General features: G+C 46.1%; 1 protein-coding gene and 1 pseudogene across 3 annotated transcripts; one reads left to right on the top strand and one right to left on the bottom strand.

Annotated features, from left to right (window-relative positions):
- The first annotated feature begins 4,185 nt into the window (after window positions 1-4,185).
- Window positions 4,186-10,641, top strand: LOC141042483 (uncharacterized). Of its 3 annotated transcripts, XM_073510944.1 has the most exons (6): window positions 4,231-4,541; window positions 5,787-5,870; window positions 6,275-6,849; window positions 7,473-8,000; window positions 9,741-9,793; window positions 10,250-10,641. In XM_073510944.1, exons 3-5 carry the CDS (start codon window positions 6,363-6,365, stop codon window positions 9,770-9,772), a joined length of 1,047 nt encoding a protein of 348 aa, XP_073367045.1. In that variant the 5' UTR covers window positions 4,231-4,541; window positions 5,787-5,870; window positions 6,275-6,362; the 3' UTR covers window positions 9,773-9,793; window positions 10,250-10,641. The 3 variants fall into 3 exon arrangements, with proteins under 3 accessions (XP_073367044.1, XP_073367045.1, XP_073367043.1); XM_073510943.1 differs by lacking the exon at window positions 9,741-9,793 and having other exon boundaries at window positions 4,186-4,541; window positions 5,792-5,870; XM_073510942.1 differs by lacking the exon at window positions 9,741-9,793.
- On the bottom strand, window positions 8,241-9,615 carry LOC109783646 (probable nucleolar protein 5-1; annotated as a pseudogene).
- Window positions 10,642-26,418: the final 15,777 nt, after the last annotated feature.

Here is a 26,418-nt window from a genome sequence, read left to right as displayed (position 1 = left end):
TCAAGTACCGAACGCACGGCACCTCCGAGTTCAGCACACGTTCAACTCGATGACGTCCCTCAAACTCCGATCCAGCCGAGCTTTGACGGAGAGTTCCGTCAGCACGATGGCGTGGTGACGATGATGATGTTCTACCGACGCAGGGCTTCGCCTAAGCACCGCTACGATATTATCGAGGTGGATTATGGTGGAGGGGGGCACCGCACACGGTTAAGAGATCAATTGTTGTGTCTAGAGGTGCCCCCTGCCCCCGTATATAAAGGAGCAAGGGGGAGAGGCGGCCGGCCAGGAGGAGGCGCGCCGGGGAGGAGTCCTACTCCCACCGGGAGTAGGACTCCCTCCTTTCCTAGTTGGAGTAGGAGAAGGGGGAAGGAGGAGGGAGAGAGGAAGGAAAGGGGGGCGCCGCCCCCCTCCTTGTCCAATTCGGACTAGAGGGGGAGGGGGCGCGCGGCCTGCCCTGGCCGCCCCTCCTCTTCTCCACTAAGGCCCATCTTGGCCCATTAAACCCCCCGGGGGGGTTCCGGTAACCCCCGGTACTCCGGTAAAATCCCGATTTCACCCGGAACACTTCCGATATCCAAATATAGGCTTCCAATATATCAATCTTTATGTCTCGACCATTTAGAGACTCCTCGTCATGTCCGTGATCACATCCGGGACTCCAAACTACCTTCGGTACATCAAAACACATAAACTCATAATATAACCGTCATTGAACTTTAAGCGTGCGGACCCTAGGGGTTCGAGAACTATGTAGACATGACCGAGACACGTCTCCGGTCAATAACCAATAGCGGAACCTGGATGCTCATATTGGCTCCTACATATTCTACGAAGATCTTTATCGGTCAAACCGCATAACAACATACGTTGTTCCCTTTGTCATCGGTATGTTACTTGTCCGAGATTCGATCGTCGGTATCTTAATACCTAGTTCAATCTCGTTACCGGCAAGTGTCTTTACTCGTTCCGTAATACATCATCCTGTAACTAACTCATTAGTCACAATGCTTGCAAGGCTTATAGTGACGTGCATTACCGAGAGGGCCCAGAGATACCTCTCCGACAATCGGAGTGACAAATCCTAATCTCGAAATACGCCAACCCAACAAGTACCTTCGGAGACACCTGTAGAGCACCTTTATAATCACCCAGTTACGTTGTGACGTTTGGTAGCACACAAAGTGTTCCTCCGGTAAACGGGAGTTGCATAATCTCATAGTCATAGGAACCTGTATAAGTCATGAAGAAAGCAATAGCAACATACTAAACGATCAAGTGCTAAGCTAACGGAATGGGTCAAGTCAATCACATCATTCTCCTAATGATGTGATCCTGTTAATCGAATGACAACTCATGTCTATGGTTGGGAAACATAACCATCTTTGATCAACGATCTAGTCAAGTAGAGGCACACTAGTGACACTCTGTTTGTCTATGTATTCACACATGTATTATGTTTCCGGTTAATACAATTCTAGCATGAATAATAAACATTTGTCATGAAATAAGGAAATAAATAATAACTTTATTATTGCCTCTAGGGCATATTTCCTTCAGTGGCGACTTCCTGAAGATGGAATAAGGTTCTTCACGCCTGCCCCCGTTATGGTGATTCGCCTAGCATCGTCAGAGGGCGTGTGGAGGTGTGTCTCCACCGGGCCTTGCGGGATTCGGTCGGTGCTGATCCTCGATGGATCCGCTTGGATCCATCCTTTGCTCATCTTCGTGCGTGTGTCTACAGGTTGGATGCTTTCGATCTATACTTCACTTCATCGACGGCGGTTGTTGTTCTGGTGTGTTGGTCCTGTGAGGCCTTAGCACAACGACTTCTCGACTATCTACTACAACAAGTTTGACCCGACTATAGTGAGGGAGGGGTAATGACAGTGACATGCCTTAGCCTCGCTCCGGTGCTTGTAGTCGCCGCTAGATGGTCTACGGACATGGATGCATTTCTTGTTATTTCTGAGTTTTTTGTATTGCCATGGCATGATGAATAGATCAAAAGTTAAAAAAATGCAAACTTGCCGGGAAGATGAATTTGGTTGTTCTCGTGTCGACAGTCCACATTATCTGTGTGGTACGTAGAGCCGCTGCCTCATCCTCCCAAAACTAGGGTTTGTGCCTCTCGCCGGCTCCGCCACAGGTCCGCCTCGTCTCCGGTGGCCGTAGGGCCATGGGGGCGTGGTGGATCCTGGCAAAGTGGCAAGGCCGGCGGGATGGCTCCGTTGTTAGTCGTTCTTTTTAGATTTGTTAAGTTTGTGTCCTGCCCAGGAAGGCGAGACGACGACGACTCCTTGAAGATGGAATAAAGGTCTCCTCGCCTAGCCCCGTTCCGGTGATGTGTCTAGCATCGTTGGTGGGCGTGTGGAGGTGTGTCTTCGGAGGATCTATCCTCGGTGGATTTGCTCGGATCTGGTTGTTATTCGTCTATATTCGTGTGTCTTCGTGTTGGATCCTTTCGATCTACGTTATTTTTTAGGAAAACGTTTGTATACGGCGGACCGGCCGAGCGTTCCGCCGGTCGCGTGCCGCGCGTCGGATCAACTAATATCGTGCGTCTCCTAGTACTCTACGCTAGACACATGTCTAGTGGGCCAGACGCACATCATTCTCTAATCTCTATCCAGTACGATCTGGAGAGTTCCCCTGCCTCGTTCCCAATCGTGGCTCTTATCCTCTCCCCACTCCTCGCTTTCCCTTGCGATAGATCGCGCCGGCCACCATTGTCACTGCACGAGTCGCTGCAAACTCCCCTCTTCCACCCCCATCCATCCTCCCCCTGCCTTCATGCCGACAAGCCGGACTGGGCCTCCGCGGAGCTTTTTGTTGCAAAACACCGTCCAGTCCTGTAAGCCTTCAGGGGGCGGGGCCGAGTGGGAGACCGGGTGCCGGTGCCGGAGCTAGGACCGGTGCCGCTTGGTGTTGGGACCGACGCTACCCGGTTCTGGGACGGTGGCCACAAGATTGAAGACGACGACTACAAGTGCTGCAACCAGCACCCATCGGTGCTGGATATAGTGGCGACAAGTGCTGGAGAGCTGCGGCGGCCGGCGTTCAGGGCGTTTGAAACCACGGCAACAAGTGTGGGAGATCCGGCGAGGTTCTTTTTTGCAGGAAGGAGCCCCAAATATTTGCTACCATTGTCTTTTTTTTGCTGGAACCAGTCATTTTTTTGCTACCACGGTTGTGTTTTGCTGGAACCAGCGTACCAATTTGCTACCATCATGTTTGATTTTTGCTGGAACCAACCCAAAATTTTGCTACCATGTTTGTTTGGGTAGAACCAGAGTACCAGTTTTGCTACCACTGTTTTTGCTGCAACCATTCTTGTTTTTGCTACTACGGTGTTCAGGTTGTTGACAGTTTTTGCTACTACGGTGTTCAGGATCGATACATATGTTGATAGTTTTTGCTACTACGGTGTTCAGGATCGATACATATGTTGATAGTTTTTGCTACTACGGTGTTCAGGCTTGATACATATGTTGACAGTTTTTGCTACTATGGTGTTCAGGATTGATACATATGTTACAGTTTTTGCTGCTACCATGGATGAACAGGGGAAGGCCATGTAAATGCTGATACGGGACCATTGGATTTTTTTGTTGCATTTGATGGCCCCGAGCGTTGGAGGTTTGATTCGACGACGAGCGTCGGGGGCGAGACGAACGGGGAGGGCAGGAATTAGCTCTGTGGAACGCGGTGGCGAGAGGGCGGACCGCCATGTTTTTCTCAGAGGAGGGGGTGCGAGGGGTGAGGCGTATGGGGAACGAAACCAATCGAACGGTTAGACACAGAGGGATCGAAGGGCTGCGCGACGACCGGCCGAAATATTGGGCCGGTCGACCGGCGCCTAGTAGTCGCCTATTTTTTATCGGTGGCGGTTGCTGTTCTGGGGCGCTGGTCCTATGGGGCCTTAGCACGACGACTTCTCGACTGTCTAATACAACAAGTTGTGCCCGACTCCGGCAAGGGAGTGGCGATAACGGCGGCACGCCTTCGACTCGCTTCGGTGCTCGTAGTCGTCGCTAGATGGTCTATGGTTTTTGTTGTACTGCCATGATTGAAGATGAATAGATCGAATTTTTTTTGAAAAAAAAGACAGTCCACACTATCTGCCTTCTGCTGTTGCACACTTTGTACCACTCCTTTTTTTGAGGGAACACTTGTAGCACTCCTGCGTGCAACTGCAACCACATATTTCGCGTTCGGCTCGAAAGTCGAAACGCACGCCGCCCTCACTCGCGCCTCTCTCTTCAAACCCCAACCCAAACCATCCTCGACCGCCTCCTCCGCCGCACCGCTTCCCTCTCCCTCCCACCGCCACCGACCGGTGTCTTCAGCTCGAGGGTTTCTCCCTTCCCCCCTCCTCTCCGATCACCCTCTCAACCCCTCCGAGTCCGAGGAGAGCCTGGTGGAGTCCCGCGACCCGGCTCCCCTCCGCCCTGCTCCCCAGCCGGCCCATCCCCTCCGCCTCCGCCGACCCACTCGCTTCGCTCGGGGGCACGAACGACCACGGCGACGATTTCGAGTCGGTGAGCTCGCCCTCACCCCCCTCCGCCTCCCTGCGTGTTTTGAGATGGTGAATTGCGATGTCGTCGCTTGGTTGTTCGACTTCGTACCCGTAACACTAACCCGGCCGAATCAACCAACCACCACCACTTGCTGTTTATTTCTGTATGTATGCCTCTTTTGCTAGTGTTATTTAACCCTAGAAAACGCATGCTAGCACTGACATAATCACCTTGTTCAAGTGATTTTTCGAAAACCGAGGAGACACGGGAAAGCGTTCAGAGTCGAATAACGATCTGTTCAAGGTTGGCAGAATAATCTTCTGGAACGACTTGCTTCTAAATCATTTGACTTGCGAAAAAATGGGTAGGATATGCTTGATTGAAATGAAGATCTTAGGCTTCCTCATTCTGAATTTTACTTGATATGTTTGACTGATTGGGGATTATACATGGTCAGGGTGGTTATGTGTTCATATGCTTGAGGTTGCAACCCTTTGTTTATCCAATATGAGCTACTGTTTCATTACATTCAGCTAGCGTTTGATTCTCAAGTAACAACTTGTAGTAGTATAACTTGACACTTTGATTCGGAAAGAGAATAGTGTTAGCTTAAGGTGAACTAAGAAGAGTGATTTCTTCATACATTTTGGTGATAATTATGGCACAGGATTTTATTTCGTTGTATTTTGCACTGTGGCCAAGGCCAACTCTGTGTTTCCTGTAGTAGTTTATATTTTGCATATTGCATAAAAAACTCCAATTGGACATCTTTTTGCATAATTAACAATTATATAAAAGGGGATTGTAATAGGTTATCTGTGTGATTTTTCTTTGAACAAAATTCTTGAGTTGTCCACGAGTTAGATATAATTTGGTCTAACTTGTAAGAAATGCAAACATGAAATGTTCTAAAAGCACCCATGTTTACCTTATATCATGTTTGTCAACCATATCTGGCTTGAAATACTTCTGATTAAATGCAGGCCATCTTTTATATGCAATCAACAATTTATACAAGTTAAGTAAATTGATAAGAACATATATGTGATTGTGCCTTTGTGACTTGCAACAGTTCAATGTTTATGTGATATATGACACTATATTGCTGCAAATTAATTAACTAAAGTAGGTATCATGGCCTGTTGCAATTCAATCTTATTAGAATAGTCAATGCTTGTTGTATAACAATAGAAGGAGGGCATGACTACCATTTAATTAGGCTTGCCATGCCCTTTCATCTCTAAATAATGAAATGTCTTGATGCAGCACAGGAGTTGGTGGGTGGTTCTGGACTGAGCTACAAGGTGGAGCTGTTGAATTCAGTATGCATTGAGCAGGATCATTTGCAACGTAAGCCGTGTGATAAGTTGCTTCCCAAGCAGCATCCAAGGCTGCATCCAAATCACAGACTTAGAAATGTTTTAGTGAAATCCAAGCTTTCAGCAGGGGCCCATGCTGCGACCGAGTTATAGACTTGGCAATTTTGTATCTTCATGTTTATATCCTTGATGGTTGATTGTGTTCCTGGTGCTTATAGAAACTCAACTAGCAACTGGTAGGATAGTTACTGTTACACAATTATCACTTGATGTTCATTGACATAGATTCATGCTGGAAATAAAATAAGAAACTAGAGTGCATGCCACTGGCGCCATTCTTTGCATTGCATGATCATGTATTCTGTTAGTTACTATATCCAATTACTCATTGCAGTTCCTCTTTAACTATCATTATTACTTTTGTGGCATTGGCAGGCAAAACTGAATTTCTCCGATTGCTTTAGCTTCCCGTTTGTCAACTATAAGTCTGCGGCCCCCTTTATATCCCTGGGGAACCTTCTCGATGTCTCCTAGACGAGCACAGGCCAACGCTGATGTCGATTTGGGTGCAGAAATAAGAAGCAAGGTGTTCTTTGCATTAACTCCTAGGCGTCCACATCGCTCCCATACTGTCCGCCAGGAGCTGGGGCTTATCGAGCAGCCACGTCCCCCTTCTGCACGACCAGCTGAGTCACAAAACGCTGATGTGGATGTGGGTGCAGAAATAAGAAGCAGGGTGTTCTTTCCATCAACTCCCAGGCGTCGACGGTGCGTTCATACTGTCTGCCAGGAGCTGGGGGCTATCGAACAGCCGTGTCCCCCTTCTGCACCACCAGCTGAGTCACCAAACGCCATTGAAGCATGCCGGGAGAAGATCAAATGGTGGGAGAGCGTGAGGATTTGGCTGCAGCATAAGTCCAAAATGATCAATGAGTCTTTATGCAAGGATCCTAAAGATCTTATTGTGCTACACAGTGGGCCAAAATTCGTGGAATTGAGCACAGGAGGCTGTAAGTGTTACATCCCATTGTAGTAATAAAAACATTACTTATTTTCCTCTATTTAACTTGATAGCAAAACTTGTAAAACGAAGGAACATACTAGAATAGATGAAAATAGGACTAGAGGTGGAGTTACTGGAATACATGATAAATAGGGTGGTCAATGTGACAGCTTTGGTTGAACTGAGTAAGTGGCTGCATACCCTGGTAACACCAATGGTGCACCACCAATTGGAACATCCGAATTTGGGTTGGTCAATTCTTGCCATGTATGGGATGACACTGGCATGGGTCATTGTTTTGCCATGTCACAAGTTCTCTGTTTAACTCCTCCTTTTGAACAGAATGGATTTCATTGGATTGTGGTGTTTAGCATTCATATAGCTTAACCATCTCCATGCTTGTATTAACTTTAATTTGATTTTCATGACTTACAAGTCAAACTGTATGGTGTTTCTGTGCATCTGATTTAGGAATGTCAAGTTGATAACAACTAGAGAAAATATTTAAGCTATCATGATGAATGAAATATATGCGGCAACGAAGTGTTTGTAATCTGTAGATATATATTATATATGCAATATTTAAAACGAGTTTTGAGTTTTGAAATGTTTTTTTTTTTGGTCATGCAGTATATTGCAATCCAATTCCACAGGACATCGTACCACGAAGAAAAATGCGTATGCCTGATGGTTTTTGGTCATCTTATGAAGAAGACACACACGGATATTGGAAGGTGTATCATGATCAGCAGCGGGACATCCAAACCTGCAGTTTGAGCGATAAGTTCTATGGTCCCATGTGCCTCCCTGACATCAAGAATCCGTCTGTGCATGATGTTGGCGTAATTCAAGACTTCTATTATTCCCACCGTGGGTACATGGCCAAGCATTTTGAACATTTAATGTACCTCAAATATGTGATAGAGGAGAACTTGATACTACAAGTAAGCAGCAAAATCAAGGACCTGATACAACATCTTAAGTGGCTGGAACAAAATCCTGGTTTAATGTTGCCTGAGCCGGTTCATTCGATTGAAGATTGGGAAGCCGAGGAGGAATCGGTTGACTATTTAGTTCCTGAAACTGAGAATGATTATCCCGATCAGTCAGATGAGGAAGATAGAGATACCAATATGATGAGCAGGCTCAATCTTGAAGGTACCGACTATTTCCACGTGACTATTTTTTTGTTTCTGAATATGCATGTTTTTTTAATAGATAGAGCAAAATTTAAGTTTCACCAATCGTCTAAATCGTAGTTGTTCAATACAGCCGCATGATCAAACTGAACCCTGCAATGTTCCTATACCACGGCTAACTAACACAGACTAGCCAACAAAATTCCATTTTACCGAATAGGAAGTCTTGAACCGAGGCCTACAGAAAATGACTTGCCTTTCTCCCTTCTTCTCTGGGGAATTGCTCACCAACCAACCTGTTTACTTCTTTGTTTTATCCCCTTAACTAGACTCAGCTTCCATGATGACAATCTCCTCAGCTTGTGCTTTGGTTTTCTTCTTTTTTTACTTCTTGCCTTCGGCAGTGGTCATGTCAGGATCCTTGCTCTCCTTGGACTCCTTTTCTTTTCTTGTCGCCATTAGCACCCCCTGCAGGAGACTCCTCACTGTCCTTGTACTCTTCCGATTTTCCTGGTTCCCACCCTTTTTGAATTGCTTCGCCAGCAAGCTCAGTTGATGGTGCAGTCTCCGCATCATCATGTTTCTTCTTCGTTGAAGCCGCCTCAAGCTTCTATGGTGTTTGTTCGGTAGATTGTGCACGAACCAGATCAGCGAACGGATTGTACGTTTTAGCAGGAGTAATTAACCCAGCACCCTTCTTCCAGTCTTTTCCGTACACTTCTATCTTGGGCGTTCCCTTCGTGGAACCAGCAGATCTCCCTAGTTCTCTACCCTCAAGAATCTGAACCCATGTTTCAAGCTTCAGTTGACTCTAAAGACCGATGGAGTTACCTTCACCGTCACCAAGGGCATCACACCGGATGGCAAGAGTGACTTTTGAAGCAAACGAACGAGAAATTTTTTCCTTGTGTTTTGGAGCTGCCTGACAATCGAGGATGCATGGTAGATGATGCCATACTTAGGTGTAGCATGTTCTGACTTCAGAGCTCTGAATAAAGCCTTCTCTGCATCGAGTATCTGAATTGTGCTACCAGGCTGCTTGGCCAAATTTAGAAGACTGCCATCATGTGAAATAAGTCAAGCACCAATAAGTTTGCCCACTAGTACAGTTAAATTTGGTGCGATTGCACTCGTCCTACTTTTCAGATAATCATACAGCTGAGCTCTGTACTCAGAAAGAGCCAAGAATCGATCACAAAGTACCCTAATGTTTGATAAGTCGAGATCATTACCATGGATATTATTTTGGTGACCTCTGGGAAGTGCCAACCATACCTTTCATGAATCCTGCATATTAGGCCATCTATCTAGTTCTGTGTCCTCAATGTCAATGGGGCTTCTTGGTTCTCTGCTTGAGGGCCCAGGATGAGCAGCTGTGAGTGTCACGTTTATGGTACTGCAGTTGCTATGCATACTTTTGCCTGCACTGAGCCGAACAAATCCTTGTTTTGTGCTGTAATTTAACCATAAACCACCACTATACTGTAGCTTGATCATGGTTTCCGAATTTCTAGTGGTAAATGTTTCTACACTCCTGCAAGCTTGCTGTTTAGTCATAGGAGGAGTGCAAAATGACTCTGGACTTTTGCTTTTCAAACTACCACCCAGTTTGCTTCTTTGTTCTGCATTCCCATGTTAGCATCACTGAGAAATCATTTGGTAGAAATTGGATAGATCAGGACTCATGTTCATTGGTCTTGATCCACATTGCACCAACAGATGAGAATGAGATTGATCCCCATGTTCATGTTTTTGGTAGTAATTGGTTTTCTGGAACATGAAGTTACATGACCTGGCAAGTTTACAGATCAGGTATTTGCATACATTCTTTACCTAGATGATCCTCGGCCAATTTATTCAGAAAACGATTATGCCATCTTTTCACTCAAATTTTTAAACCTGTTACTATTTGCCTACACACTTTATGATGTATCTGAGTTATTTATGACTAATGAGGGGTCCATGGATTATACTATTCAAAAAACTTTAGCTATGTTGTCATGTGCCAAGCTAATTCTTTGTGATTCCAAGTGTTTTTTTCTTGTCCCAAATTGTCACTTGTTTGTAAACTAGTCCATTCTTGCTTCATTTTGGCCTTAACTTGCTGTGTTGCAAGTGTTTGCGTAATTCATATACAGTTCTAGGAACATTTTAGTTGTGCTGGTGCATAATGCATATACAAATTCAGCAGGCCATATTTTTTTGTCTAGTGTTTGCATTCTTCAGTCTACTCTTGTGCGTAATTAATATTTTGTCTTATGTTTGCAGCTTCAAGTGGTAAGACGACAGGCATGGAGTGAACACAGTTAAAAGTGCAGAATCGTCCTGGTACATACTAGTACAAAGTAGTTGAAGCTGATGTTGGGTTGAAAAAGAAATTGCATTGGCTGTGCCGCTCTTGGTGGTTGGAACTGTGGGATATATTCCAGAACGATGAGAATAAATGGCTGCGACACTCTGCGTACTATGTTTGCAAGCTTGTGGTTGAATGGAATTCATGCTCTATCCCTACTTAGCTAGCTGTTGGCATAAGATAAAGACATTTTCATATCTCGGATGACATAGGTTATCTGTTGCATGTGTTATTTGAATGCATCTTCACTTGGAATTTGTAGTAAATGTTATTTTTCTTAGTTTTGCAGTAAATGGTTGCTTGCTTGTGGGTTGTGAGCGTGACATAATTTTTTTTTCAGTTTTTATCACTTGAAGTATGCTGTAAAAATCAAAGTTTTTACGCTATCCTTTATAGAATTTCAAGTTTAGAATCGGCAACAGTTTACGTTACACAGTCGCAATGCTTCTGCAAGAGCTTGTGCAAACCGTTGGTGGGCTTGCTATCAATGATGGTTGCAGTGGAAAGGGCGTCAGATATGTTCTCAAACTTGTTGAAAGGCTTCAGCTCAATCACCTTTTTTGCTCCAACGTCGTGACCTTGTTGAGCTTGCCCTTGCCGATTGTGCGATGGAGAGCGTGAGGTAGGAGGAGCCGAAGAGGGAGTTTGGCTGCGTTGAGTAGGGTGGGGAAAAGGAAGGCATCGCATCTCGTATATACTGGGGGAAAGGAAGGCATCGCATCTCGTATATATAAATACGGGATTGCTAAAACTCACCTAGCTTTGATGCGTCTAGTATCGTCGATGGATGTGTGAAGATGTGTCTCCAGCGGATTTGTTTTGGAAAACGTTCTAAATAAACCGGATGATTTTGTCCCTGCGTCCGCCGCCTTTCCCGCCCGATGCGTGTTGCTTTGGGGCCCACCACCTCCTATCCTCACGTTCAAGTCCTTCATCAAGATCCATTCTCCTTCCATCCCCGTGCTGCACACTTCTCTGCACCGTGCCACTGTCGCCGTTGCACAAACTCTCACCATCTCTGGTCGTCACGCTCGCTCTCACCAATCCACCGCTGCCACGAACCGGGTGAGGAACGACGGCGACCGTCGCAGCATCAGAATGTCACCGTCATATGCTTCATCGCAGTACCCCATCACCGCCGCAGCTTCAGACGTCGCCGCCGCATGCGCGCAGCGGTGCTGCAGAGGAGCGCTCGTTGGCGGCTCCCGATGCTGCGATGCAGCGCTTGCGTGGAGGCCCGGAGCTCGGTGATGCAAAGAAGCTTCACCAGCGGCTGCAAAATGGAGCTTCACCGACAGCTGCAATGGAGCTTCAACGGCGGCTCCCGGAGTTGCGATGAGCACGCGAAGCTGCAATGAATCTTCACAGGCGCTGCAATGGAGCTTCGCCGACGAGCCCCGAGCTGCGGCGCGGCGGGCGGTGCTGCATTTGAGCTTCACCGGCGGCTGCAATGGAGCTCCACTAGCGGCTTGAGCCGCGATTCAGCGGGATAGGCGCTGTAGTGTAGCATCGTCGGCGCCGTCGACAACAGCAATGAAGCTTCGCCGGTGAACCCCGAGCTGCGGCGCGGCGGGCGGTGCTGCAGTGGAGCTTCACTAGCGGCTGCAATGGAGCTCCACCGGCGGCGCTGAGCCGCAGTGCAGCGGGGTAGGCGCTACAGTCTAGCATCGCCGGCGCCGGCGACGACAACGATGAAGCTTCACCGGCGCTGTAGTGTAGCTTCATCACCGGGGGGGGGGGGGGGGGGGGGAGGTGGGGTGGTGTGAGGGGGCGTGGTCTCTGCCGCGAGCATGCGGTGCTGCGTCCCTTTGGCGACGCGGTTGTTGCTCGCGTTGACCTGATCCAACGGTTGTTAGTAGATGAATCCAACGACGCGCAACCTGACTGATTTCCCCGTGAAATCAGCCGGATGATTTGGGCAGCCACCTTTGTATTTGGTGGGTATGCTCGAATCTGGTCGTCATTTGTCTACGTTCGTGTGTGTTCAGGTTGCATCCTTTCGATCTACGTTACTCTTCATCGATGATGGTTGATGTTTTGATGCGCTGGTCCTATGGTGCCTTAGCACGACGACTTCATAACTGTCTACTATAACAAGTTTTTGCCCGGCTCCGGTGAGGGAGGGGTAACGACAGCGGCACGTCTTCGACTCGCTTCAATACATATAGTTGACGCTAGGTGGTCTATGGATCCGGGTGTAATTATTATTATTTTTGTTGTTCGTTATTCCGTCGTGATTGAAAATGAATAGATCAAAAGTTTACTCGAAAAGAGAAAACTAGTACTAAAGGTTTACGTTGGAATTAGCTTGCAATGCCATATGGAACAAGCTGAGTCCGGCTTGAAGTCCAGAACAAGTACGAGTAGGTTTAGGTGATCTTCCCCCGCAAAAAAAAAGGTTTAGGTGATCTTCGGGTCGGTTCGTGCATATATATGCATATCCCCTGCATAAGTCTGTACCACCGAGGAAACAAGAGAAGGAAAAAAGTAAAATAAGAAGAGACATAAGTTACGTGTCTTTGGCAAAGTTTTCTGGACGTGCGTGGTCATTGATTTTGATGTGATCTATCCGTGTTATAATATTAGTATTTTTGAAAGCCTACCTGTTGAAATTGTTTTCGAGGACGAACTGTTAGAATTTCCACTACCGAATACGTCGGGAAGTCCTACAGTGTTTCGGATTCCAGCACGATCCGAGATTTTTCGCTTAACTATATAGGTCCAGCCTGTGAAACCAGAATTTTCCGGTGAGCTCGACGATGGAGTCGTATCATCCCGCTGACACAAAGCTTGAAGATCTTCCAGAGGTACGTGTACATCGCGCCGTACATATTCAACAGTTCGTGTTATATTATGCGCAGTAGCTATATGTAAATTGTCTATAAATGTAACAAGATGAGCTACCGCGGCATCACAGGTGGAGGGATTTTTTAGGGTACATTCTTTTGTGTGTGTGTGTGTGTGTGTGTGTGTGTGTGTGTGTGTGTGTGTGAGAGGGTTTTTTTGGGAGGAGGGGGGAGGTCCGGCTCGCCAAGGTGAGGTGGGAGGCGGCGATAACACGGCGATGGGAAAGGCCCAGGTGCACGCTCGAGTGTCCCCGGCCGCTGATGGCGGTGAGATCAGGTGGACAGAGAGGAAGAAGACGATGGAAGATTAAAGAAAAAAGATGAGCTTTGAAAAGACTAAAAGAACTACCTGCTCGGCAACCTATAAATAGTCCGTCTATATCACAGAAGTCCAACTTGACTCTTGGGAGCATATGCTTCTGCTCGTTAAAATATTTTCTATAAATGTAAAAAGTATGAGAAAAATCAGTTGTGTTCACCGTGACACCCAAATGTTACATGCAATTTTCTTTTTGAAAAAACTTAAGCATCTTGACCTGTGCTGAAAAACAAATCAAACGCCAAATGTTATACTTAATTTTGTTTTTTATAGCGAAGACCGCTATCTCATTTGACATGAAAATCAAGCACGCTTGTCACACTAACATGAACACCTACAAATAAGATTAGAATTTTTAAATTTTATTTAGTATTTGTTTTAAATTTACTGTTCATCCGGTGTGTCTCTCTGACGGCGGAGTATGCATGCATGCAGGACGTTCTGTGCAGGATACTTTCGTGCTTGTGCATGAGGGACGCGGCTCGTGTGTCCTCCTCGTGTTCCGTCTTCCTACGGGCTTGGGGGAGGTACCCTCGTCTAACCTTCGACGAGGATACGCTCCGTCTCAGACGACAGCACCCGGAACCGGAAGCAGCCGCTCCTCATGAAGCCGGCGAGGACAACCTGATGCCTCCCCCAATCATACTCGGACAGCAGCAGCAGCAAGACGACGTGCTCGTTGCGCTGCGGGAGCGAGACGAGCTCGCGAGGGGCTTTGTGCGCCACGTGGATGCCGTCATGTCGCGACGCCGCAGCGACGCGGCACTGGATGCGCTGACCATCAAGTTGGCCTACCTGCGGGAGCAGGACGCTCCCTGCGTCGACCGCTGGGTGCGCCTCGCCCTGACGTCGACGACCACCAGGCGCCTCAGGCTCGACTTCCTCCCGCACGGCTGCTACAACCCGGACAGGCTCCGGTACGAGCTACCCTGCTCGCTCCTCTCCGCCGGGACGGCAGCGGCCGGCGCGCTGGAGCACCTCTACCTCCGGATGGGAAGCATACGGGCCCCCATGCCGGAGCTGGCCAGCTTGGTGACCCTGGTTCTGTCGAGGGTGCGCGTCACCGGGGAGGACCTTGGGCACTTGCTCTACTCGTGCCACAGACTGCAGAGCCTCAAGCTCAAGCGCTGCGAGGACCTGGCGTACCTCAAGGTGCCGCCTGATCGTCTGAAGCAACTGAGGACTCTTGTGGTGAAAAGCTGCTGGTCGATGAGGGAGATGGACATATCGGGCTCCTCCGTCGAGTCCCTGCGGTTTGAAGGCCGACACATGCCGGGAACCCTGCTTTGTGGGTCAGTTGGACCCGCCCTCAGGGTGACAAGTGCGGAGTTTGACCTCGAGCAACTGATTGCCCCCGCCGAATCTGAAGCCACCGAGTCATCGCGGCTTCAGCTGTTAAGCCTAGCGCACCTCATGCCGCGCCTGGAGACCTTATCCTTGACCTTAGTACGCCACATCAAGGTTTGTCAATAATTTCTTCCAACTCAAATTTTCTTCTTCTTCTTCTTCTTCTTCTTCTTCTTATCCAACCCAAATACCAAATACAAATGCTATTTATTTATATACAAATACGATTTAGTAAGAGAATAAATGCATGCAGTGTAGTACTCCCTCCGTTTTTATTTACTCTGCATATTAGAGTTGACTGATGTCAAACTCCGTAAAGTTTGATCAAGTTTATAGAAAAGAATATAAATATTTACCATAACAAATCTATATGATGCGGAAGTACGTTCAATAATGAATCTAATGATATTGATTTGTAATTGTACATGTTACTATTTTTGTCTATAAACTTCGTCAAAGTTTACAAAGCTTGACTTTAACCAAAGTTAATATGCAAAGTAAATAAAAACAGAGGGAGTACTACTACTAATGACTAAGAGGAGTTGCAGGTAGTTATGACTTCCCCACACAGCAGCGGCAACAGGTTCCGTCATCTGAAGCGTGTGAAACTCGAATTCTACATGCCGGGGCGAGATGGAAGAGACGATTTTCTCTTCCTCTATTCATTTCTCGACTCAGCGCCGATAATGGAAGCGCTTTCGTTGGATGTACGTAGCAGCTAGCTAGTTCTACATACTATCACTAGCACGTACTCCCTCCGTTCCTAAATGTAAGTCTTTATAGAGATTCCACTATGAACCACATATGGATGTATATAGATACATTTTAAGTTTAGATTCATTTATTTTGCTCCGTATGTAGTCCATCTAATGAAATCTTTATAAAGACTTATATTTAGGAACGGAGGAAGTAAGTAGTAGTAGCTTGCTAATTAATTGCCATTATTATTAAGATCTTTTTACGTGTATATATCTGCAGGTGATGCGTGGTGCACCGGTTTTCGACGCGAGACGATATAGACGACAGCAGCAGCAGCAGCAGCCAGCGGGTGGCTATTTCAGGAAGCACCAAGGGCTCCCGCACCATAGCCTAAAGGATGTCGTCATCACCGGGTTCGATGCAGACCTTGCTTCCCTAGAGCTCGCGCTCCACATCCTAGACAGGGCGTGCGTGCTTCGCTGTATGTCGCTGGAGACGATATGGAGCCGTGACGACGATGACGACTCGTTTCAGATACGCCTTATTCGGGAGGCCGTTTCCAAGTATATCGCCCCGGCGGTGCCATCGGGATCTGGCATACTGCTACAAGTCAAGTGAGGTGGTGTTTAAAACAGAACGTAATAAATCTTCTGGTCCTGATGGCTTCACTTTTGAGTTTTATCATCACTTTTGGGATTTGGTTAAATATGATTTAAAATCTCTTTCTGATTATTTTCATAAAGGGTAGTTGGATATCTCTAGGCCAAACTATGGTATTATTACATGGCGTCTGCTACGCGTAAGTCGGATGATCTTAGAAAAGATCAGCCGCCTGTGCAGCCGTCTGATTTAAGCATAGGTGGCCGTTAGATCGCAGGCTTCCAACAGCGTGTCTTCATCTTCTTCCTTCGCACTCTTCTCTCGTAGTGCCCAGTCGTTAGAAGCAGAAGCCCCTCCCCGGCAAACAATGCAGCGCTGCCGTTCGCTGGAATCTCGTCTAGTCGGAGCAACCCCGCCATCGGCCGCAGACGATGCTCCGACGCAACATCGACCGGCCCGGCGATGCTCCAATGCAGCCCCGGAGCCCCGGCAATGCTTCATCGCAGCACTGGAGAACCTGACGATGCTTCAGCGCATCTCCGGCGCCTCGGCAATGCTTCGTCGAAACACCGGCGGATGTTACGCAGCACACGGCCGCGACAATGACGCATGCTGCTGCTACGCAGCACATGGCGGCGACGGTGGCGCATGCTGCGATGCAGCGGCGGCGACGGTGGAAGCTATTATGCAGCACGAGACGGCGATGGCGCATGCTGCGATGCAGCGGCGGCAACGGCGACGACGCATGCTTTTATGCAGCACGCGGCAGTGGCGGGCACATTGCTACGATGCAGCGGCGGCGACGGCGCATGCTGCTATGCAACACACGGTGGTGGCGGGCGCATGCTGCGATGCAGCGGTGATGACGATGGATGCAGCGGCAGCATGCGACGGCGAGGTTCCGACGATGAATACTGTGTTGGAGCATCGTGTGTGGATCGTGTGGTAGTGCTGGTGGCCGGGGATGGGAAGCAGCCATTGCTGCCATGCACTTGGAGATCAGAGCAGTTACAGAAGACGAGCGGCTCACATGCTCGCTTGGAAGGATAAGGTTGGGGTGTCTTGGGTGGGTCCATGGGAAAGCATGGCATGAGTGTAATGATTAAGAAGCGTGTATACCGCATGATGAGTTTCATCGGTTGGCTCGGGACGCGGCTTACGCAACGGAAAGATCAGTCGGTTTACACAAAGAGTTTTCCTTATTACATTGGTGCCTAAGACTAAAGAGGCAAATCAGATCTACAAATTTAGACGCATATGTCTTCTTTGAGCAGTGGCGGAGCTTGAAAAAAATCTCAAGAGGGGCGAAACTGCATTAAAAAAATATGAATACAACAAGTTAGACATTGCAAATTCAGAAAACTTAGATAATTATATATTGATCTTGCCCACATTAGCTTACAAAATACATTTCTAATATTAATTAGATGTATAACCTTCCCATGACAAAAGAAACTAAATACTCCCTCTGTCCCATAATATAAGACGTTATCGCATTCAATGTACTCACATTGGATGTAAAACCTACAGGGCGGAGTGAGTACTATTTTGAAGGAAATATGCCCTAGAGGCAATAATAAAGTATTATTTATTTCCTTGTATCATGATAAATGTTTATTATTCATGCTAGAATTGTATTAACAGGAAACATAATACATGTGTGAATATATAGACAAACAGAGTGTCACTAGTATGCCTCTACTTGACTAGCTCGTTAATCAAAGATGGTTATGTTTCCTAGCCATAGACATAAGTTGTCATTTGATTAACGAGATCACCTCATTAGGAGAATGACGTGATTGACTTGACCCATTCCGTTAGCTTAGCACTCGATCGTTTAGTATGTTGCTATTGCTTTCTTCATGACTTATGCATGTTCCTATGACTATGAGATTATGCAACTCCCGTTTACCGGAGGAACACTTTGTGTGCTACCAAACGTCACAACGTAAATGGGTGATTATAAAGGTGCTCTACAGGTGTCTCCAAAGGTACTTGTTGGGTTGGCGTATTTCGAGATTAGGATTTGTCACTCCAATTGTCGGAGAGGTATCTCTGGGCCCACTCGGTAATGCACATCACTATAAGCCTTGCAAGCATTGTGACTAATGAGTTAGTTGCGGGATGATGTGTTACGGAACGAGTAAAGAGACTTGCCGGTAACGAGATTGAACTAGGTATCGAGATACCGACGATCAAATCTCGGGCAAGTAACATACCGGTGACAAAGGGAACAACGTATGTTGTTATGCGGTCTGACCGATAAAGATCTTCGTAGAATATGTGGGAGCCAATATGGGCATCCAGGTCCCGCTATTGGTTATTGACCGGAGACGTGTCTCGGTCATGTCTACATAGTTCTCGAACCCGTAGGGTCCGCACGTTTAACGTTACGATGACAGTTTTATTGAGTTTTGATGTACCGAAGGAGTTCGGAGTCCCGGATGAGATCGGGGATATGACGAGGAGTCTCGAAATGGTCGAGACGTAAAAATCGATATATTGGACGACTATATTCGGACTTCGGAAAGGTTCCGAGTGATTCGGGTATTTTTCGGAGTACCGGAGAGTTACGGGAATTCGTATTGGGCCTTAATGGGCCATACGGGAAAGGAGAGAAAGGCCTCAAAAGGTGGCCGCACCCCTCCCCATGGTCTGGTCCGAATTGGACTAGGGAAGGGGGGCGCACCCTTCCTTCTTTCTCCTTCCCCCTTCCCTTCTCCTACTCCCACAAGGAAAGGAGGAGTCCTACTCCCGGTGGGAGTAGGACTCCCCCCTATGGCGCGCCTCTCCCCTTGGCCGGCTGCCTCCCCCTTGCTCCTTTATATACGGGGGCAGGGGGGCACCCCAGAGACACAACAATTGATCCTTGAGATCTCTTAGCCGTGTGCGGTGCCCCCCCCTCCACCATATTACACCTCGATAATACCGTTGCGGAGTTTAGGCGAAGCCCTGCATCGGTGGAACATCATCATCGTCACCATGCCGTCGTGCTGACGAAACTCTCCCTCAACACTCGACTGGATCGGAGTTCGAGGGACGTCATCGAGCTGAACGTGTCTAGAACTCGGAGGTGCCGTACGTTCGGTACTTGATCGGTCGGATCGTGAAGACGTACGACTACATCAACCGCGTTGTGATAATGCTTCCGCTGTCGGTCTACGAGGGTACGTGGACAACACTCTCCCCTCTCGTTGCTATGCATCACCATGATCTTGCGTGTGCGTAGGAATTTTTTTGAAATTACTACGTTCCCCAACAGTGGTATCAGAGCCTGGTTTTATGCGTTGATGCTATGCACGAGTAGAACACAAGTGAGTTGTGGGCGATATAAGTCATACTGCTTACCAGCATGTCATACTTTGGTTCAGCGGTATTGTGAGATGAAGCGGCCCGGACCGACATTACGCGTACGCTTACGCGAGACTGGTTTCACCGTTCGGAGCACTCGTTGCTTAAAGGTGACTGGCGGGTGTCTGTCTCTCTCACTTTAGTTGAACCGAGTGTGGCTACGCCCGGTCCTTGCGAAGGTTAAAACAGCACCAACTTGACAAACTATCGTTGTGGTTTTGATGCGTAGGTAAGAACGGTTCTTGCTAAGCCCAGTAGCAGCCACGTAAAACTTGCAACAACAAAGTAGAGGACGTCTAACTTGTTTTTGCAGGGCATGTTGTGATGTGATATGGTCAAGACATGATGCTAAATTTTATTGTATGAGATGATCATGTTTTGTAACCGAGTTATCGGCAACTGGCAGGAGCCATATGGTTGTCGCTTTATTGCATAAGATGCAAGCGCCAAATAATTGCTTTACTTTATCGCTATGCGATAGCAATAGTTGCAAGAGCAATAGTTGGCGAGACGACCATGTGACGACACATTGATATAGATCAAGATGATGGAGATCATGGTGTCATGCCGGTGACGATGGAGATCATGACGATGCTTTGGAGATGGAGATCAAAGGCACAAGATGATGATGGCCATATCATGTCACATATTATGATTGCATGTGATGTTTATCTTTTATACATCTTATCTTGCTTTGATTGACGGTAGCATTATAAGATGATCTCTCAATAAATTATCAAGGTATAAGTGTTCTCCCTGAGTATGCACCGTTGCGAAAGTTCTTCGTGCTGAGACACCACGTGATGATCGGGTGTGATAGGCTCTACGTTCAAATACAACGGGTGCAAAACAGTTGCACACGCGGAATACTCAGGTTAAACTTGACGAGCCTAGCATATAACAGATATGGCCTCGGAACACTGAGACCGAAAGGTCGAGCGTGAACCATATAGTAGATATGATCAACATAGTGATGTTCACCATTGAAACTACTCCATCTCACGTGATGATCGGACATGGTTTAGTTGATATGGATCACGTGATCACTTAGAGGATTAGAGGGATGTCTATCTAAGTGGGAGTTCTTAAGTAATATGATTAATTGAACTTAAATTTATCATGAACTTAGTCCTGATAGTATTTTGCAAATTATATTGTAGATCAATAGCTCGCGTTGTTGCTTCCCTGTGTTTATTTTTGATATGTTCCTAGAGAAAAATTATGTTGAAAGATGTTAGTAGCAAAGATGCGGATTGGATCCGTGATCTGAGGATTATCCTCATTGCTGCACAGAAAAAATTATGTCCTTGATGCATCGCTAGGTGACAGACCTATTGCAGGAGCAGATGCAGACGTTATGAACGTTTGGCTAGCTCAATATGATGACTACTTGATAGTTTAGTGCACCATGCTTAACGGCTTAGAATCGGGACTTCAAAGACGTTTTGAACGTCATGGACCATATAAGATGTTCCAGGAGTTGAAGTTAATATTTCAAGCAAATACCCAAGTTGAGAGATATGAAGTCTCCAACAAGTTCTATAGCTAAAAGATGGAGGAGAATCGCTCAACTAGTGAGCATGTGCTCAGATTGTCTGGGTACTACAATCGCTTGAATCAAGTGGGAGTTAATCTTCCAGATAAAATAGTGATTGACAGAATTCTCTAGTCACCATCACCAAGTTAGTAGAACTTCGTGATGAACTATAGTATGCAAGGGATGATGAAAGTAATTCCCGAGCTCTTCGTGATGCTGAAATCGACGAAGGTAGAAATCAAGAAAAACATCAAGTGTTGATGGTTGACGAGACCACTTCAAGTGTTGATGGTTGACAAGACCACTAGTTTCAAGAAAATGGCAAAGGAAAGAAGGGGAACTTCAAAAGAACGGCAATCAAGTTGCTACTCAAGTGAAGAAGCCCAAGTCTGTACCTAAGCCTGAGACTAAGTGCTTCTACTGCAAAGGGACTGGTCACTGGAAGCGGAATTACCCCAACTATTTGGTGGATAAGAAGGATGGCAAAGTGAACAAAGGTATATTTGATATACAGATTACTGATGTGTACTTTACTAGTGTTTATAGCAACCCCTCGGTAATTGATACTGGTTCAGTTGCTAAAGAGTAGTAACTCGAAAACGGGAGTTGCAGAATAAACAGAGACTAGTAAAAGGCGAGGTGACGATGTGTGTTGGAAGTAGTTCCAAGATTGATATGATCATCATCGCACACTCCCTGTACTTTCGGGATTAGTGTTGAAACTAAATAAGTGTTATTTGGTGTTTGCGTTGAGCATGAATATGATTTGATCATGTTTATTGCAATACGGTTATTCATTTAAGTTAGAGAACAATTGTTGTTCTGTTTACATGAATAAAACCTTCTATGGTCATACACACCAACGAAAATGGTTTGTTGGATCTCGATCGTAGTGATACACATATTCATAATATTGAAGCCAAAAGATGCAAAGTTAATAATGATAGTGCAATTTATTTGTGGCACTGCCGTTTAGGTCATATTGGTGTAAAGCGCATGAAGAAACTCCATACTGATGGGATTTTGGAATCACTTGATTATGAATCACTTGATGCTTGCGAACCGTGCCTCATGGGCAAGATGACTAAAACGCCGTTCTCCGGAACTATGGAGAGAGCAACAGATTTGTTGGAAATCATACATACAGATGTATGTGGTCCGATGAATATTGAGGCTCGTAGCAGGTATCATTATTTTCTGACCTTCACAGATGATTTGAGCAGATATGGGTATATCTACTTAATGAAACAAGAGTCTGAAACATTTGAAAAGTTCATATAATTTCAGAGTGAAGCAGAAAATCATCGTAACAAGAAAATAAAGTTTCTACGATCTGATCATGGAGAAGAGTATTTAAGTTACGAGTTTGGCCTTCAATTAAAACAATGTGAAATAGTTTCACTACTCACGCCACCTGGAACACCACAGCATAATGGTGTGTCCGAACGTCATAACCGTACTTTATTGGATATAGTGCAATCTATGATGTTTCTTACCGATTTACCACTATAGTTTTGGGGTTATGCATTAGAGACAGCTGCATTCACATAAAAAAAGGGACACCATCGAAATCCGTTGAGACGACGCCTTATGAACTGTGGTTTGGCAAGAAACCAAAGTTGTCGTTTCTTAAAGTTTGGGGTTGCGATGCTTATGTGAAAAGGTTTCATCCTGATAAGCTCAAACCCAAATCGGAGAAATGTGTCTTCATAGGATACCCAAAGGAGACAGTTGGGTACACCTTCTATCACAGATCCGAAGGCAAGACATTCGTTGCTAAGAATGGATCCTTTCTAGAGAAGGAGTTTCTCTCGAAAGATGTGAGTGGGAGGAAAGTAGAACTTGATGAGGTAACTGTACCTGCTCCCTTATTGGATCACAGAAATCTGTTCCTGTGACTTCTACACCAATTAGTGAGGAAGTTAATGATGATGATCATGTAACTTCAGATCAAGTTACTACCAAACCTCGTAGGTAAACCAGAGTAAGATCCGCACCAGAGTGGTACGGTAATCCTGTTCTGGAGGTGATGTTACTAGACCATGACGAACCTACGAACTATGAAGAAGCAATGGTGAGCCCAGATTCCGCAAAATGGCTTGAGGCCATGAAATCTGAGATGAGATCCATGTATGAGAACAAAGTGTGGACTTTGGTTGACTTGCCCGATGATCGGCAAGCAATTGAGAATAAATGGATCGTCAAGAGGAAGACGGACGCTGATAGTAGTGTTACTATCTACAAAGCTAGAATTGTCGCAAAAAGGTTTTTTCGAAAAGTTCAAGGTGTTGACTACGATGAGAGTTTCTCACTCGTATCTATGCTTAAGTCTGTCTGAATCATGTTAGCAATTGCCGCATTTTATGAAATATGGCAAATGGATAAACAAAACTGCATTCCTTAATGGATTTATTAAAGAAGAGTTGTATATGATGCAACTAGAAGGTTTTGTCAATCCTAAAGGTGCTAACAAAATATGCAAGCTCCAGCGATCCATCTATGGACTGGTGCAAGCATCTCGGAGTTGGAATATACATTTTGATAAGTTGATCAAAGGATATAGTTTTATACAGACTTGCGGTGAAGCCTGTATTTACAAGAAAGTGAGTGGGAGCACTACAGCATTTCTGATAAGTATATGTGAATGACATATTGTTGATCGGAAATAATGTAGCATTATTCTGCAAAGCATAAAGGAGTGTTTCAAAGGAGTTTTTTTAAAGAAAGACCTTGGTGAAGCTGCTTACATATTGAGCATCAAGATCTATAGAGATAGATCAAGACGCTTGATAAGTTTTTTCAATGAGTACATACCTTAACAAGATTTTGAAGTGGTTCAAAATGGAACAGTCAAAGAAAGAGTTTCTTGCCTGTGTTACAAGGTGTGAAATTGAGTAAGACTCAAAGCCCGACCACGGCAGAAGATAGAAAAAGAATGAAAGTCATTCCCTATGCCTCGGCCATAGGTTCTATAAAGTATGCCATGCTGTGTACCAGATCTATTGTATACCCTACACTGATTTTGGCAAGGGAGTACAATAGTGATCTAGGAGTAGATCACTGGACAGCGGTCAAAATTATCCTTACTGGAATAAGGATATGTTTCTCGATTATGGAAGTGAAAAAAGGTTCGTCGTAAAGGGTTACGTCGATGCAAGTTTTGACACTGATCCAGATGACTCTAAGTCTCAATCTGGATACATATTGAAAGTGGGAGCAATTAGCTAGAGTAGCTCCATGCAGAGCATTGTAGACATAGAAATTTGGAAAATACTTACGGGTCTGAATGTGACAGACCCGTTGACTAAAATTATCTCACAAGCAAAACATGATCACACCTTAGTACTCATTGGGTGTTAATCACATAGCGATGTGAACTAGATTATTGACTCTAGTAAACCCTTTGGGTGTTGGTCACATGACGATGTGAACTATGGGTGTTAATCACATGGTGATGTGAACTATTGATGTTAAATCACATGGCGATGTGATCTAGATTATTGACTCTAGTGCAAGTGGGAGACTGAAGGAAATATGCCCTAGAGGCAATAATAAAGTATTATTTATTTCCTTGTATCATGATAAATGTTTATTATTCATGCTAGAATTGTATTAACAGGAAACATAATACATGTGTGAATATATAGACAAACAGAGTGTCACTAGTATGCCTCTACTTGACTAGCTCGTTAATCAAAGATGGTTATGTTTCCTAGCCATAGACATAAGTTGTCATTTGATTAACGAGATCACCTCATTAGGAGAATGACGTGATTGACTTGACCCATTCCGTTAGCTTAGCACTCGATCGTTTAGTATGTTGCTATTGCTTTCTTCATGACTTATGCATGTTCCTATGACTATGAGATTATGCAACTCCCGTTTACCGGAGGAACACTTTGTGTGCTACCAAACGTCACAACGTAAATGGGTGATTATAAAGGTGCTCTACAGGTGTCTCCAAAGGTACTTGTTGGGTTGGCGTATTTCGAGATTAGGATTTGTCACTCCAATTGTCGGAGAGGTATCTCTGGGCCCACTCGGTAATGCACATCACTATAAGCCTTGCAAGCATTGTGACTAATGAGTTAGTTGCGGGATGATGTGTTACGGAACGAGTAAAGAGACTTGCCGGTAACGAGATTGAACTAGGTATCGAGATACCGACGATCAAATCTCGGGCAAGTAACATACCGGTGACAAAGGGAACAACGTATGTTGTTATGCGGTCTGACCGATAAAGATCTTCGTAGAATATGTGGGAGCCAATATGGGCATCCAGGTCCCGCTATTGGTTATTGACCGGAGACGTGTCTCGGTCATGTCTACATAGTTCTCGAACCCGTAGGGTCCGCACGTTTAACGTTACGATGACAGTTTTATTGAGTTTTGATGTACCGAAGGAGTTCGGAGTCCCGGATGAGATCGGGGATATGACGAGGAGTCTCGAAATGGTCGAGACGTAAAAATCGATATATTGGACGACTATATTCGGACTTCGGAAAGGTTCCGAGTGATTCGGGTATTTTTCGGAGTACCGGAGAGTTACGGGAATTCGTATTGGGCCTTAATGGGCCATACGGGAAAGGAGAGAAAGGCCTCAAAAGGTGGCCGCACCCCTCCCCATGGTCTGGTCCGAATTGGACTAGGGAAGGGGGACGCACCCTTCCTTCTTTCTCCTTCCCCCTTCCCTTCTCCTACTCCCACAAGGAAAGGAGGAGTCCTACTCCCGGTGGGAGTAGGACTCCCCCCTATGGCGCGCCTCTCCCCTTGGCCGGCTGCCTCCCCCTTGCTCCTTTATATACGGGGGCAGGGGGGCACCCCAGAGACACAACAATTGATCCTTGAGATCTCTTAGCCGTGTGCAGTGCCCCCCTCCACCATATTACACCTCGATAATACCGTTGCGGAGCTTAGGCGAAGCCCTGCATCGGTGGAACATCATCATCGTCACCACGCCGTCGTGCTGACGAAACTCTCCCTCAACACTCGGCTGGATCGGAGTTCAAGGGACGTCATCGAGCTGAACGTGTGTAGAACTCGGAGGTGCCGTACGTTCGGTACTTGATCGGTCGGATCGTGAAGACGTACGACTACATCAACCGCGTTGTGATAACGCTTCCGCTGTCGGTCTACGAGGGTACGTGGACAACACTCTCCCGTCTCGTTGCTATGCATCACCATGATCTTGCATGTGCGTAGGATTTTTTTTGAAATTACTACGTTCCCAACATATTTAACCATGGAATATTCAGTTCACTACAGATAAATGAGTTATACCCTCCGATAGACCTGGCAGAAGCTGTGGCGGCGGCACCGGCGTCCTTCTTGTCGGCCTCGAGCTTCGAGGTGGCGAGACGGTCGGCTTTGGTCTGAGACATGGTG

Source organism: Aegilops tauschii, chromosome 3, assembly GCF_002575655.3.
Source record: "Aegilops tauschii subsp. strangulata cultivar AL8/78 chromosome 3, Aet v6.0, whole genome shotgun sequence".
NCBI classification, from domain to species: Eukaryota; Viridiplantae; Streptophyta; class Magnoliopsida; order Poales; family Poaceae; genus Aegilops; species Aegilops tauschii.
Note: the sequence above shows the minus strand (reverse complement) of the source record. Positions and strands in the feature narration are given on the sequence as shown.